This window comes from Aptenodytes forsteri, unplaced genomic scaffold, assembly GCF_000699145.1.
Source record: "Aptenodytes forsteri isolate BGI_AS27 unplaced genomic scaffold, ASM69914v1 Scaffold6, whole genome shotgun sequence".
NCBI classification, from domain to species: domain Eukaryota; kingdom Metazoa; phylum Chordata; class Aves; order Sphenisciformes; family Spheniscidae; genus Aptenodytes; species Aptenodytes forsteri.
The window spans coordinates 660,563-676,070 of record NW_008795709.1 but is presented as its reverse complement, the minus strand read 5'-3'; the positions used below and the strand labels follow the sequence as shown (position 1 = coordinate 676,070).

The 15,508-nt window shown below is 39.3% G+C and overlaps 1 protein-coding gene across 1 annotated transcript in view; it reads left to right on the top strand.

The window, feature by feature from the left end:
• SH3D19 (SH3 domain containing 19) overlaps window positions 1-15,508 on the top strand; it is a 77,878-nt gene that overhangs the window by 43,322 nt on the left and 19,048 nt on the right. The window contains exons 8-9 of the mRNA XM_009283300.2: window positions 11,578-11,685; window positions 15,098-15,210. Of these exons, the coding sequence (XP_009281575.2) occupies window positions 11,578-11,685; window positions 15,098-15,210 (221 nt within the window). The remainder of the gene's footprint in view (window positions 1-11,577; window positions 11,686-15,097; window positions 15,211-15,508) is intronic.

Sequence of the window (15,508 nt, the reverse complement as noted above, 5' to 3'; positions counted from 1 at the left end):
TATCATTGTGGTTACTCTTTGCAGGTGTATGATCCTGTGTGAGTTATGTCTACCTGTCTTGACGGGGTTTATGTGTGTATATGAAATTATTGGTTTTCTATTATGTCAAGATCACTACGAAATTACTTGGATTTTGAGACTGGGGAGGTTTCAAGGCTATCTAAATCTCAGAACTTGCCTGCTGGATTTATTACGTGATTACTAAAATAATGATAAAAGACTTCATGTTATACGCTAGATGTCACCTCCAGAATGTATCACAATTCTCTCTGGGGAACTTGGGACATCTTATCTCTCACCATCTAATCTGACTAATTTATTTGAGTGCCTGAAGTTCTGTAGCGGAAACCTAGTCATCTAGAGAAGGAGCAATGTTTGTTGCATTAGGGAAACTTGTGATTAAACATACTGGGATACTCTGTCCATCTCACAGTGCCTACTTATTTCCTCTTCCCTAGCTTTGTGTCTTGTCATGCGACTATATGCTTGTTACGCAACTTCAATTTTTTCTAATAAGTGAAAATAATTATTTCATATGGACAGATTAATTACTACAACTACATCCCATTCATAAACCTTGGTTGATTCCATTAAGCACTTGAGGTCGATTTTTTTCATGCTGTTTTAGGTAGTTTAAGACACAGGTGGGTGTTGGGCTGTCATTAAATTTTATAGCAACAGGTTTTTCCCTCTTAATATTCAAGTATGTCCTGATTTAGCTTACCAGCCCCATTGCAATCCAGGGACAGTTCTGCTTTAAAACAAATGGTGTGTCATACAAATGCTTGTTTAAGGGACTAACTATGATTTTTAATCTTTTTTTTTTTTTTTTAACCTCATTTATCATTAAACATCTCAGGTTTCTGAAAAGAGAAGCATAGATACTGTGCAGTTGTCACAGTAAATCGATATTAATGATTGTTAACAAATGCAATTTCTTCACAGTTTGTGGATTGTATCGTTAGATGAAGTTCTGATTTGTTATTGTTTCTCCTCTGTACTGGCATAAAAACCCCAAGGCAGATGCAGAAAGTCCCTTAAAGCCCTAAACTGTTAAGATTGGTATGTACAGACATACAGATCTCAGGGGAGTTTATGGAAACAGTGAAACAAGGCAACAGAAGATCCTGCAGGAGAGGTGATTAGCTCAACATGGATAAAAGTCCATTTTTTCTTGGACTGACAGATTCCAAGAACACTGCAGAAGCTGTACCAAGCCTGGAAGGAGGCAGGAGTATAGGGTGACTGGAGAGGTGTTTCGTACTTATGTCAAGGAAGTGTATGACTGACAGTGTCTAGCTGGGAGCAGAGTCATGATCATCGTGTCTGGAGACTGGAATCGTGGAACAGCCACTGTACATGTGATGGTTTTAGAAGAAAGTTAGAAGCGCCAGGGATGACTCTTGTTTTCCATGCATTTAGGGTAAAACTTGTAGTTTCAGTCACTTCATTTTTATTAATAGATGTAACAAACACAGGGAAAATATAACTGTTCTGAGTAGTAGGCAAGAAAAGAGAATTCTTACATTTTGGACATTTTGGAATACAAAAGGAAAATGTTGTTTCGGCTATGTACACTAAAAGACTGCCTTTCCCCCAACCTGGAAAAGTTAAATAACATTAATTCTTCTGTTAAACTAGAGGTTGAGTGATCCCAAATGAAAATCACCTGAAAAAACAGCTTTCACGATGAAGTGGTAAGAATGTCAGTCTTCATCTTTCTGGTTGGTGTCCTAGGTGTTATTCTTGATTTAATTAAGAAGAAAATACTTTCCATTCTCATGGTTAATAGAAGAATTATTCAGATAATAGTTTCCTGACTTCGAGTCACCTGTCCATGATTTTATTCATTCAATAAAATGGCATCTTTGCTGCAACCCCTTCTTACCTACTAAAGAGAAGAAGGTCTGACAGCATTATCACTTTATTACACTGTAAAATTAGGATTCATTCCAGATTTTTGCATGCATTTGTGAGCTCAAGATCATATCCTGTAGTCTTGATTACTAATGCCGTGCTATTTCTTGACAAAGCATCCACGAGAAGAACGCTGGCTTTCTGAAAAATGAGGCAACACAGAGCACTAACACCAGCTATTTCTCATGTTCCCATAGGAACAGCTTAGGATTTGGAAGATGAATCCACAGTAAAATGTTTTGTAAAGGCAGGAAGAGAAGCTCTAATCTTGCTCCCAGTTCCCCAGACCTTTGCATTTCTTACATATTTGTCATTGTCATTACTTAGCAAAATGACAGTGCTCTGCTTGTTGTTATGGCAACCCTAGGAAAGGAAGAAGGCTTTTATGCAGTGGTGTTTGAAACTAAGCACCAACGGCTTGTTTGTCAAAGAGCAGTGTGACATCACAGATTACAGCATTCACAAAATTTAATTTTTTACTGATACAGCACAAACGCGCCTGGTACTTAGACTAATGTAAATAGAACTGGATGGATTGATCACTGCTGCTGCTAACACCTGATGCAAAAGTAAGAAGGTGAAGCATTCAGCTGATGATGGGGAGGGCACAAAAGTTGAAGTGAGCCTATGAATGAAAAGGTAAAACAGGCAAAACAAATTCAGAGTCTTCACAGCAATTTAGTTGACTGACATAAGACATCAGCTTCCTCTAACAGAAGGCTACCATCTCCACAGTAGTGAAAGATATTTGAATATTATTTATGTGCTAAGATCAACAGTGTTGGCAACAAACCAGTTTATAGTTTCACCAGTTTAACTGTCAGTGTTTAACTGGTAGTTTAACTACCAAAGCTATCTGGATGATTTTCTTTCAAGTTTACCTCAGGCGATCCCATGGCTTTCATCAGTGTTTGACAGCATCTCCAACAGCACAGCTGTTAGTAGAGTGAACTTGCCCTTATCCAAACATTAATGATTTTATTGTTGTCCGACCTATATGGAGAGAGGGAACCATTCTGGTGCAAATAGAGACTCTGGGTACCAAGATCCCTTTCAAAGCTTTCAGCATCCACTCTGCCAGCTGAAGTCTGTGGGAGCTTTGGAAGCTCAACAGCTCTGCGATTCAGAGGTGAACTGTGGCAGAACCTTGCATCCAGCTCGTGTCTCTGATGCTGGCCCAAGGGAAGTACCAGGAAGGAGAAGTCAGGAATGACAAACCTGTAGAACTGCTCCTTTCATCAGCAGCCAAAATTGATGCCGGTTTTAAGTGCCATAATTTTGGACTCAAAGGCTAGAGATAATGTTCAAAGCCATTTGCATCCTAATGAAATTACTCCTGTTCAAGTCAGTCATTTAGAATGTGAAGGCATCTGTTTGGGACTCTAAATCTTGAGGTGCTAATGCTTTGATGACAGTTGTGATATTTTGGATCATCTGGGGTATTTTTACATTTGTTTTGTAGCTGATAACAGGGATTTCTGCAGTTCCTGAAGGTTAAAAGTTTCAGTAATTTGTCAGGTGGGCTCTCTTCTCACTAATCCATTTTTACAAAGGCTTGGAAATGAAATCCTAGTGCAAATTGAACTGAGTGTAAATTCCATGGCTTCAGAAGATCCGTGATTTTACCCATAACTTGTATTAGTTGCTATGTTAAAGCATGTAGTGTGCCTGCTTGCTAAATGTTCTGAGAACGTGTGTTTTGGACAAAGAAAATAAGGTTAACAGTGCATTTAAAGCACACATTTAAATTAAAACCTGGAGGTGATCTTGCTAGAATGTTTTCATTCCTTTTTGCATGTGGAGAGTTACTCTTCTCTCTCATCTTCTCTCTCTCTAAACCAGCATCTAATTCACTAATTGCTCCATGCCTGATATACCAGAACTCAATTTAAACCAAATGCTTTGAAAAGTAGTTCAGAGAGAGCCTTACCTTACCGGCAGGAGACAGCTCTCTCTTTTGATATCTTCATCGTATTAGTGTATTTCAATTCTAACAGTAATACAACTACTGCATTTTTTTGTACAATTAATTTATTTGAGTGCCTGAAGTTAACAATAACAATTGTTAACAATGTGATTTTTGTACAACTACCTGATCGATCGATCGATCGATCGATCTATCTACTTCATTGCAGTATAAAAGTTCATTTCTGCCTATATGGTGAAAAAAAAAAACCTCAGCCAAAGCAGTACTGCTATCCATTTATATGTATTGTTCCTTCTTGTGGCATGAATGGTGGAATTTGTGTGACATTGTAGTCAATTCAGAAAAACTGCTGCTTGAGTAACTCCAAATTTGTCTGCTGTGGGGATATTGCCCAGCTGCTTGTTTTTAATTGCTTCCTCAGGAAGGAAAAGAAAAAAAGAACTGAAATATTTCTAACTGGTAGATTAGCCCAGACATATCTTCAGAATAATGCAGCTTTTCTTAGGGTTCTGCTGTGTTACTTCCAATGACTCTTGTGGTGGTTATTTTAAAGTTACCTGTCTCCTTTTTTACTTATCGCCAAAAGTATCATCCCCAGAAGAGAGTGAGCTGTTTCATGCATTTTGATCTGCTGTTTGGCTTAAACCCCTGACAAAACCAGATTTACCTGAAGACATGCTACTGTGGGGTGGAGTAATGGAGGTATGGGTCTGTGCTGTGTCCTATTGGTTTTGCTGCAAGGTTGGCGATCTCCAGCAGAAGTGGTAACAAGCATCCATTAACTCTTCAGATGCTACAGATGTTTGCTTAGTAAACATAAATTGGAGCCTTCAAGGAGCTTGGAAGTGACTCCACTGTTACCACAGGAGAGGGCCTTATATCTACCTTCTGGAAACAAATAAGGTTTTTAAATCATAGCTACCTAATAGATGAGAAGCCATTTAGATTGTCAAATGCAAATGAATTTGCTTTTGAGTTCCATGTCTGTAGATGCTGTTAAGTGGTAACACACAAGTAATAATGTTCTTAATAATAACTGTCTTCTCTGATGATTAGATCTGTTTATTTTATAATAACACTTAAAATGCAGATATCCTTTGGCCAGAAAGATTGTCAAAGAACAACAAAATGCTTATTTAAAAGAAGTGTTAATAAATAAAAATATTTTTTCTTTTGCTGAAAGCATGTGAGATTCTTGCAAGAGGGTAGATAGGTATTTTAAAAAACATTATAAATTCCCTTGTCCTTCACATTTTCATGAAAAAGATTTTGTATGCCCTGCTGTTTTCCATCACCAATCCTCTGTTTTGGAGATTTCCAGCTTGCCTGTTTTGAGGCACTTGAATCTCTTGCCAATGAACAAGCATTCATTCACCCGGCAAGAATGGACAAGGCTGTGTTTCTTAATCTCCAGGGTAATTTGGGGGATTGTTTTTTTTTGTCACCCACTGTATGTCCAAATACCCTCCGGCATCCAATTTTTGAAGTTAGACCAGGTTATGCAACCAATTTCTAACAACATGACCTCATGGCTGACCTGTTCTGGGCAGGAGGTTGGATGAGAGACCTCCTGAAGGCTCATGCAACCTGAACTATCCTAGTCTTACTTCAACTAGCAAAATAGATTAATGATGTAGGAATAGCCTCCAAACTCTCACATAGTAGCTCGTGCTGGTATAAGCAGTCCTTTTGTGCCAAAGGCAGTGTAATTACTATCACCGTTATGGACAATGGACAATTTAGCAATGAACCGAACGGTTGTGCTTTTAGATACACACAGATAGTAAGCGTATTTCCGCAGTTTGAGAGCGAAGTGCTGAAAGCTCAGAAAAGGTCCGTTTATATCTGTCTCTGTGTACGATGTAGCACTGTAGTTTTCCACCCCATAAATGCTTGTATTGCCATTAAGTGTTACAATAGCCCAAGAAATTTTGCTATTCTAGTAGTAGTTTTTATTTTATCTGCTCTCCAACTTTCTAACACTGTGGATGAGTTATTTCATTGCTCAGTTAAGGACATCCTGCATTTTCAACAAGTACATTTAGGTTGGATCTTCTGTTGCATCTCTCAGCAATTTTTTTTTTTTTATACTTTCCAGAGAATATCAAACTCTACGTAATTCTTTGACTTTGTGCACTTTTGTCATACTGATGGCTAGGCTCCTTCTGCAAACTCCACATGTATCCCGTAAACATCATTCACTCTTTGGATTGGACTCGTTCCTCAAAAATAGTGATCACTGGCCTTGAGTTGCCTTGCTTTTTGTGGTGATCCATCAGATGTCAGCAGTGAACAGGGAGCAATGCCCAAAACCTATGCAAGTAGTTCACTACATTTTCTCTGCTCTGAGTAGCAATAGATGTTGCTGGATAAATTCTTCCTGTCCTGAATTCTTTGCACAACTCTTTTTAAAAAATCTTGTTAATGTGTGAGAAATTTGAAATTTCTGTTTTGGCATCTGGACATAATGTTTCTGGGAGGAAAGATAATCCTCAAGATAAAACTTTCTGAAATTACTGTGTGCTTGCTCCGGTGTTGTGTGTTTTTGATAAAACAGCATAAGCAGGTGCAGAAATATAACTAATGCTTTGGCAACCACATTGGAAAAGCTACTTACATGTAAAGGTTGTTAGATATAAGAGATTTTTACCAGCCCACTCAAGTACCTGTTTGACTAAATGGGCCATACCAGGTAAAGCAAATCTCCTTGGCCTGATGAACTATAAATCATTGAATGAAGCAGGACCACACAGGCCGTTCATAGCCTCTACCAAAATAACTGGGCTAGTCATGAAAAACCTCTGTGTAGACTGGGGAGAAAGAAATCCTAGAACATTATGATAGCAGATTTGCTTGCCTCTGCTCCAATTTTAAGACTGAAGCGATACTAAGTCTACTCCTGAATACTGTATTCCTTTTATTTGAGTGACCTGGTCTATTCTCCTAGTCTTAGGAGAGTGCTGAGAAGCCTGAGTTTCACCAGAGCTTACTTTCAGGTTATGCACAAATTACATCCTGAAATAGCCTGCATCCCATTCTTTCTCTCTTTTTTTTTCCTTTTTCTTTTTTAATTTCCCAGTCTATTAAAAGATACGGTCGTGACCAGATCACGGCAATTTTCTATGCAGAGGGAGCTGCAAATTGCATATTTTGAGAAAGGTGGTGTAGTCCATATTGTTCTCTCTGGGTCAGAAATACCATTTCTAAGAACAGTGAACTGTTAATTTTGGTGATGAAAAATACTGGGGAAAACTGAGATGGGAAAATCACTGATGCCGGAATTTAGGCAGGATACCTGTCTAATATATCCGTTTATACTTGTAAATAGGTTGAGATTTAGAGCATCTGAGTGAACATCAGACTTCTGGTTGTAGCATTTCACAGTGTTTCTTCAGCATGGACCCCATTCCTCTTTGGGGTGTTACCTGTCAGGTTTCCATTGAATCTCCTCCTATATTACCAGGAGGGCCCTGTTGTTGAAAATCTTCCCCCAAGTATGGGTTAAATATACTTCCACAAACACCAGAGTGGTTTCATGGGGCTAGGTTTTAATAAAAACATTTGTTGATGAGGTTTGACTCTATTCTCTGTTCCTAGGAGACCCCGATAACGATACTGTTCTGTGTGAAGAGAATGTGTGAGCTTTGCCTTTAACAGCTGATTTAGTTTTTTTAATTAAACATTGAAAGTAAACACAGTTGTATACTTCTGTAGTGGCAAGTGGTGTAATGTCAGCATCACCACCTTTCATACTACGTTGTTCTCATGTGTCCTGAGAGTACTTCTTGCAGGACTGAGCATCTTCACAGCAGATACTGCTGTTCCGTGCTTTTAGCTTTCCACATCTGATTTGTTTGGAGATTCCCCTTGTTGCTGCTGAGGTATCTGTTACCATCTTACTACCGTTTACTTAAAAACTGCCAATAAATATTTCAGGAAGATATCCATCTGTCCTGCTCACATGGGCAAAACCTACTGTTTGTTCTGTAACCTCCTAATTGTTTATTTTAAACAAGGATGGTAAATGAGAAGGGCGGGGGGGATGACGACACGACTCTCTCCTAAATTGGTAAAAGAAAGAGATGATATACGGTGTAGTTGAATACACAGCTTTCATTTGTCTTTCCTGTGAACAAGCATGGTAATATATGTTATCACATAAACCTTTGAAACAGAAGCTGTAGAAAAGTGAGACTAAGGAAGACACAGGCTTTAAGCATCATTGTAAAAGTTTAATAAAAAAAAATCAATAGCAGTCTGTTGATATGTGTTATGAAAAATGCCTTGCAGATTAATTTCCTTGAGCTGAGAAGCTTTAAATTAGAGTATATTAACAATTCTGTTTTCACACCTCCGTGAATTATGCTCAAATGATGCCCAATTGTTGTTAAACAACATAAAAATTTGATAAGTTGTCAGTCCCATTGCACAAAGCAGCGCAGTCATTTACTCAGCCAATTTCTGCTGCAAACCCAACACTGGGGAATGGAATAACACAAACAAGGTAATGAGTTTTAAACTAATTATGAGGTGACAACAGTATAATTGAACATAAGATAATGAGTGGAAAACTAAGGTTCATTGAATGGTTTTCTCAGCCTTAGAAATGACTTTTCTCAGACTTAAAAATTACTTCTCAGATTTATTGATTTAGAGACCTCTGTTCTCCTAGACCACTGTTGAATGGTCAAGAAACCCATTTCTACGCATAGCTATGATTAACAGCTGACAAACAGTAATTTTGTACAATTTTAAATCTCCCATAAATTTACAAGAATACAGATCTGTGATTATTTGGGGGGTTTAGAGCGTTTCCACTTGTTCTCATGATGTCTATATTTCTGTAAGATGGAAGCTTTGGAAAATTGTTTCCTCATTGTTCATGAAGAACTTCCTTAACCTCTGCGGAACCTTACCTTGAGAGGTGCTCCGTGTGCTGGCCTGTGCCCTACGGTCCTGCTGTGTCAAGGAGCCCGTGACTTAGCCCTGCTCACCTTTCCTCTGCTCACCCTGTGTCTCCAGCTTCCCAATGGGCCAGTGCAGCTTTGAGGCCCCACTGCCCTGCTGCCTCGCCAGGGTCACTCCTCAAATCTGTCATAGAGTTGCCAGATAACTGAAAGAGAGAAGAAAGCTCACTTTCGGGGTTTTTTTTTCAGCTGCACTACAGTCACTCTGAACACCAACATAAGAGTTAAGATCAGATAAATCATATTTTTTTTAATGCAATTCAAATGTTAGCAGTGTAGCTAGCAGACATAGGTATAAAGGAATAAAAGAAAATTATAATGGCACGTTTGCTCTAAGAGTGGCGTTTTTGTTTCTTGTAATGACCATACTGCCAGAATGCTTGCACCCCTCTTGTAGTCTGTGTTTTCAAGTCCCCTAGAAAAATCCTTGCTCTGATGCAGCTTTCACTGAAGAGACCTAAACCTTTCACTGATTAGTGCTAATCCGTAACTTAAACAAGATACTAGTTTTACCCTTACCTTCTAAAACATTGTGGGTTGCCTGTGCCTAGTTTCTGGATGTGCCAGTGTCTTTGGGCACAACGTGATGGAGCCATCTTCTGTCTAGATGGTAACAGAGCTTATTTTTAACTATAGCCTGTATACCTTTAGCTGTAGACAAATCGTTGACCTGTCATGATCCTTTCTACCTGAAGTGTATGCTCAAAGCTGTTGTACAGGCAGCCTGACAGAAGGAATTGATGTGCTTTGATTCATGATTAAAATGTGACGTGAAGGTACCCAGGCAGATTTCTGGGCAGCCTGTAGGCAGGTAGATGTCTTGACTTTGAGAGAGACCATGGCACAAACCCCCATGGTACACCTGTACGTGACAGATATGCCTACGAAGAGAGCCTTAAGCAAGGAGCTAGAGGGACATGGACATCTGAGCAGGGGTGAGCATGCATGGGCCCTGCGGCGTGTTGTCCTTGCTGTTGCTACAGCTGCGTGCTGGCATCAGGAGCTGGGGAGAGCTGGGGGCACGGGCAGAGGGGGCTGCCAGCTGCAGGCAGAAGCGCCGGGCAAGGAGGAGCGGCAGCAGAGGCTGGGGGAGCTGTGACCTCCAAGTCGTGTGCATGCAGGAGGGCAGTCCATTACACTGTAATGCAGCAGCTCAATATTACACAGTGTTTTTCCTCTCTGAAATTACTTTGGGCCTATTTTTGGTTAAAAAAAAAAATATACAGAGCTTGATGTACTTGGTCGTCTTCCCCTCTCTCTAAAAATGCCAACGCTTTTTTAATTAAAATGCTAAAAGGTTTTTAATGAGATTGTTCATAAATAAATACCCTATTTCTGGATTTTCTTAAATCTTACGTGTATTCCCAGACACGGGTTTCTAGTGTCTTGATAAACTGCATTGTGTTTTACTATCCAAAATCATCAGAAAGATCATAAGATCATATCCAAAATCATAAGAAATCATAAGAAATCATGACTTCATGTTACATAATTTTTTAAATTGTTTTTCATAAGTGTCGAAGATAAAATTTTATCAAATACAGGGCTTCCAACTTTGTCAGAAAGTGTGGCGGTAGTTTTGGGAAAGGGTATGTTTTTATAAAACAGAAAGTGTGGCGGTCGTTTTGGGAAAGGGTATGTTTTTATAAAAAGTCCTGAAGAATTTAAAGAGATGCCTGGCATACTTCCTCTCAGAGACTCTGACACTCCATAAATAACATCTCATTGAGCTACACATCTAAAAAGGCCACCAGAGGAGATCAAGCTCAGTTGTTGGGGCTATGAATATGTGTCATGGAGAATTTATTGTCTGGAGTGCTTCTCCAGTTTCTACTTTACATATTTACGATACCGTTAGGTGTTGCCATTTTACTGCAGTTTTTGGTAATGTCAGAGAAAAAGGTAGCAGTTGTTAACAACAGAGAAGAGGTATAAATAAAGTATTGCTCTTTGACGTGAAGGTGTACTTGAGAAAGAATCCATTGATTTGGATTTTATTTATGTACAAGTATTTTTACAGCTGCCTTCTACATGCGCATATGTTCCCATGCCTATTAATAAAAGACCAGTGCTTAAGTTTTTGAAGCATAGAAAACATTGCTCGTGTCTTACCAATGGAATGATTGCACAGGCTTGTAGAGGAATGAGTGATACAGGCAGGGGCAGAGCTCAGGCACGACTCCCAGTCCTTGGTCTGAACCAGTCTCCCCCATGATACCACGTTTATAATCAACAAAATGATGCAGAATCTTCCAGGAAATCAGTTGTTCTACAGCAAAGACATTCTGTAATCAGTAATATTTAAATGCTTTTTTTTGTTTTGTTTTGTTTCTGTAGGCATTTTATCTGCTGCAGTGCTGACTGTTTGGCTTTGGCAAGATTTTCTTGATTAAAACTTTTTAGTGAATGAGTTCACAGCTATGTCTGCATATTAGAGCAACTGCTTTGAAAACATTTCCCTAAAGCCATCCTGATTTCAGGTCCCTATTACCAAGCAATGCAGTTCCTCTCGTTCAGTGGCTTATATAATCCCAGAAGGCATCTGGAGCATGTTTATGTTAAGTCAACTATGACTGCAGATGTACAGAAAAGACATGTTATTTACGAAGAGCTGAGTACGCTATTTGTATCAGCCTGATTTATATTTTTTTTTATGACTTTCTTGGGTGTGAAATATAAATGTTCTTAATAATGAAAGCAATACCCAGTGAGATTTGTGTTCAACAAATAGATATTAAATATGTTGGGTTTTTCTTTTCCTTTTAGATCCATTTCAGTTCCTCACCAGAAGTGAACCTGCAAAGGAACAGACAGCTCAACCAGCTTTAGCCCGGAAACCCACTGTGATCCGAATCCCAGCTAAACCCGGGAAATGTAAGCTCTTCTCCCAAATTGTCTGAGAAATCTGTCAGAAAATCATTTTAGGTGGGACTTACTATTTACTAATTGAGTTGCTGTTTACAAGCTATATTAGCTGCCAAAGGAATCCTGTGGTACAGTTTGACAAGACAGAGGAGCCAACCTAAGGGCTGTGGTGCGAGGGAGAAATAGCTGGGAGTCACGTTCCCTGCTCCCTGCCTCCCAGCTACCTCGTCTGATTCCCTCCTGTGCACTAAATTTGATGTCCCTCAAACCTTATGAAGCTAATGCATATCAGAGGTGAAACAGTGTGTGGGGGGGGATCTAAAGGCTGGCAGGGAAGAGCTGGAGGTGACCCTTTCAGCAGAAGCAAGCTTGTTTCGTCAGCCAAACCATATCACTGAGCTGTACCTTTGGTCAAATTGACTTGTGTTCTGACATCAGCTGAGGATATTTTAATGCTGCTCCCGAGCTTCCTGGGAGCAGGGCCCCCACTTGTCAAAGGAACAACATTAGTGTATTAAACTTTGCTTCAAACACAGCTTAGTTGGGATGTAAGCATAGTTTTCACAGCTTACATCAAAAAGATCCCTTGACCCTTGTTACATTTGAAATCTGTGGCCATTGAAGCAATAGTGTTTTGGTAGCAGTTGAGGGAATAAAAAAGGCACGCGAGAACTTGAATGCAAAAACCTGATGCGTTCAATTTGTGTCAAGGTCTTGACTATGGTTTTCTGACAGTTACCGTATCCCTAATGCCTTCCACCTCTAATCCTTTACAGCTTTACAAATGACACTGACAGTGTCTCAGAGTGGAAATTTATCAGAGACCCACAAGGTCTTTTTGTTGATCTTTGTATGCTGGAGTACGTACCTGCTTCTGTTTAGCCTTATGTCTTATTCTCAAAGCTTAGGGAGAAATGTCACAAGATAGCTCTTAAAACTCATATTTCAAAGTCATGTTTTACTACACTGAGTAGGTGTAGAGCCAGCTTGTAGCAACTAGATGTCCATGTGGCTTTTTTCCTAAGACTTTCTCTCATTATTTCCCGAGTTCCCTTCTTGGCCTACCCTCCCCCCCCCTCCCCCGTGCTGCTAAAATACTAGGTTTTCTTTTCCTCTGCATAGCTGAGAAATGCAGTGGAAATGGTTAAAAATGCAGAAAAGATTGAAGATAAAGCTATGAGGAAAAGTCTTTCTGTTAATACCTGATCATAAATAAAAGGTTTTTTCAGTTGGAAGAATATGTTTATGAACTACTGTAAAGAACCCAAGACGTAATTCTTCTCCACAAAGGAAATTATAATTTCCATTTAAAAAAAACCACCTGACATTTTTTTTTTCTTTTTCTTTTTTTTTTCCTGAGCTGGATTCTCTTTTGAACTTGTAGATAACTGGTCCATTGCTGCTCTCTAGTGGTAATTGAACTTTCCACAGGAGACTGCCAGTCATACTGTGCTTACCTACAGTTGTCAGGGGGGTGTGAAGGACTGCTTTATGGGAGGCTGTGGCTGGAAGATTAAGGGGATGTGGAGGAACAAATAGCAGGTTCCAAGAAAGCAGAGTAGTCTTTTGTCAGATAGGAGCTCCTGCAGAAGAGTAAGCTGTTGCAAGTTAAAAAATGAGAAAAGTGCAACTGGGCTAAGGTATAACATGGATATAGTAGGATTTACCTTGTAAGAGGGCCACATAATCTCAGTACAAGGGGTCTTTCACCATCGTGGGTTTGGAGGGAGATTAATTCTGTCAGGAACCAGAACAAACCAAAAAGAAAACCCCCAATAAACCAACACCCCCCTCCCCCCCAGCACTACCAAAAAGGGAACAGAGCTGAATGCTTAAGAATTTGAACTCCAGTAAAGCACTCATTTAGCATTAGCATTTTTGTCGAGATGTGATTAGAAAGGAAGCATTAAGCTTCCACTTCAGTTATTACACTTAGAAATCACTGAAAATAACACCTGCCTTCTAGTTCTTGGCAGTTTTTTTCTTCCTTTATTTCCTTTAATTTTGGTCTTATAAAGAGTAAAGGCGAGGAAATTAGGCCATCTGTGTATATATCAAGATTTGAAGTGTGAATAAATAAATCTCTCGTGCTTTTTATATATCAGTAAGGTATGATGAGAGAAGATTTCTCTTGCAATTACTGTCAGGTATTGGTTTTACTTTTCATCCATCATACTAGCTTAGAAGAGTCATGAACTTCACTGACTTTTTTTCCCCATTCTTAGTCACTGCCAACATGACCTGCTCCTAAGAATAAGGGATTTATCCTTGAACTGATCCATTTTTAAACATCACACCAGTGTTTTAGATCATAGTATTGCAACTGAGGTGTTAAAAACAAACAACACTTCTCCTTCCTATGTGTTGTTTCTTTGTTGAGAGTACTTTTCATGAAATGAGCAACTGAAAGTTTTCATTTGGATAGAATCTCTCCTCTTTTTTGTCATCAGTCTATAAATGTCCAGGCTGTCTACACATATTTTTGCATAACTCCAAGACTGGCTGGAAGTCAGAAGAGCTTATATGTCTGAAGTGCTTTGTATGAAATGAATTTTCTTGGTACACAAACACATTGTAAAATAGATGACAAGGTTCCAATATATAAAGACAACATGATTGGTAAATACGCTGGCAAAACCTGTCCAAGTGCTTCCCAGGTTTCAATGGCAGAGATGTTGAAAGCAAATATCATATAATTAGCAGGTTTTTGTGTTCTTTATTGAGACTGAGGACATCATCACTCTTCCCTAGTAAGAGCTGTACTGTTTCCTCTTCCATGTCCTAAATTTGCTTAGCTCCTTAAAGACTACCAGGGAGCTTCCATCTCTGTTTTCTTTCTGTCACCCTGAATTTTGTAGCAGGCAATGGTTTCTTTTCTTGCCTTTACCTTTCTGGAGATTATTCCATCCAAGTCTCCTGATCTTTCAGGGTTACTTGAAATAACCTTCAGCTGTTTTCCAGCCTGAAGGATATTCCAGGAGCTGACAGCTGAAAACAGTGAGCCAGTTTAGAAATGTGGCTGAGAGATGGTGATGGTGTTTCAGACTCATCCAGTAATGAGTCTGACATTCCCAGGTGTGGAAACTCTTCCACTTGTCTAGTATTATATCAACAAGTATTGCAGCTGAAACCCTGAAACCCTAGAATAACTTGCTGGTGTCCTGAGAGTAAAGTGAAGATCCGTTATGCAGGATGGGAAGTACTCCTGAAGTCAACCTCAGAGTTGCAATGTTCCCTTCACGTCCCTTTTCTCTTCACTAGTCTTTAAGTGGTCCTGCCCATTGGCTGCTCTGGCTTTGAGGAAGGAAGTTACGTTCACAAAAAAATGCCCCAAACCAAGGTGGATTCCCTTACCTCTTGTTGGTCCATGTAAAGAAGCTATTAATTAGACTTTCATTTGGGAACTTTTGTTTTTTTACAGCTTTAAATGAAATCCCACATAGCCCTCCACCACTTCCTGCTGAAAAGCCTATTGGGAACACCTCCGATATCACAGTGGGAAAACCCAACAGTGGTGACCTAGTAAAAAAAGTGGTAAGTTAGAACTGTTTTCCTGTATTACAACTTTGTCTGCGTTGGTTAACAGATCTCTTGTGACTCTCAAGCATTTGTAAAGTAAGTTATCTGAAGGATGAAAAGGACTACTCAAAAATAAAAGGCTTTTTTCTTTTAATTGCGTTCTCTGATTTAATTAGGTAATTTAGACTGCTGTCAGTTCTGAAAAGCACTTCATTGATTTTACTGAACTTTGATCACATCTATCTTCAATTTTCTGTATTTAGCAGCTGGAATCAGGATATTCTACAATTTAGTTTCAAAAGCACTGCAAAGT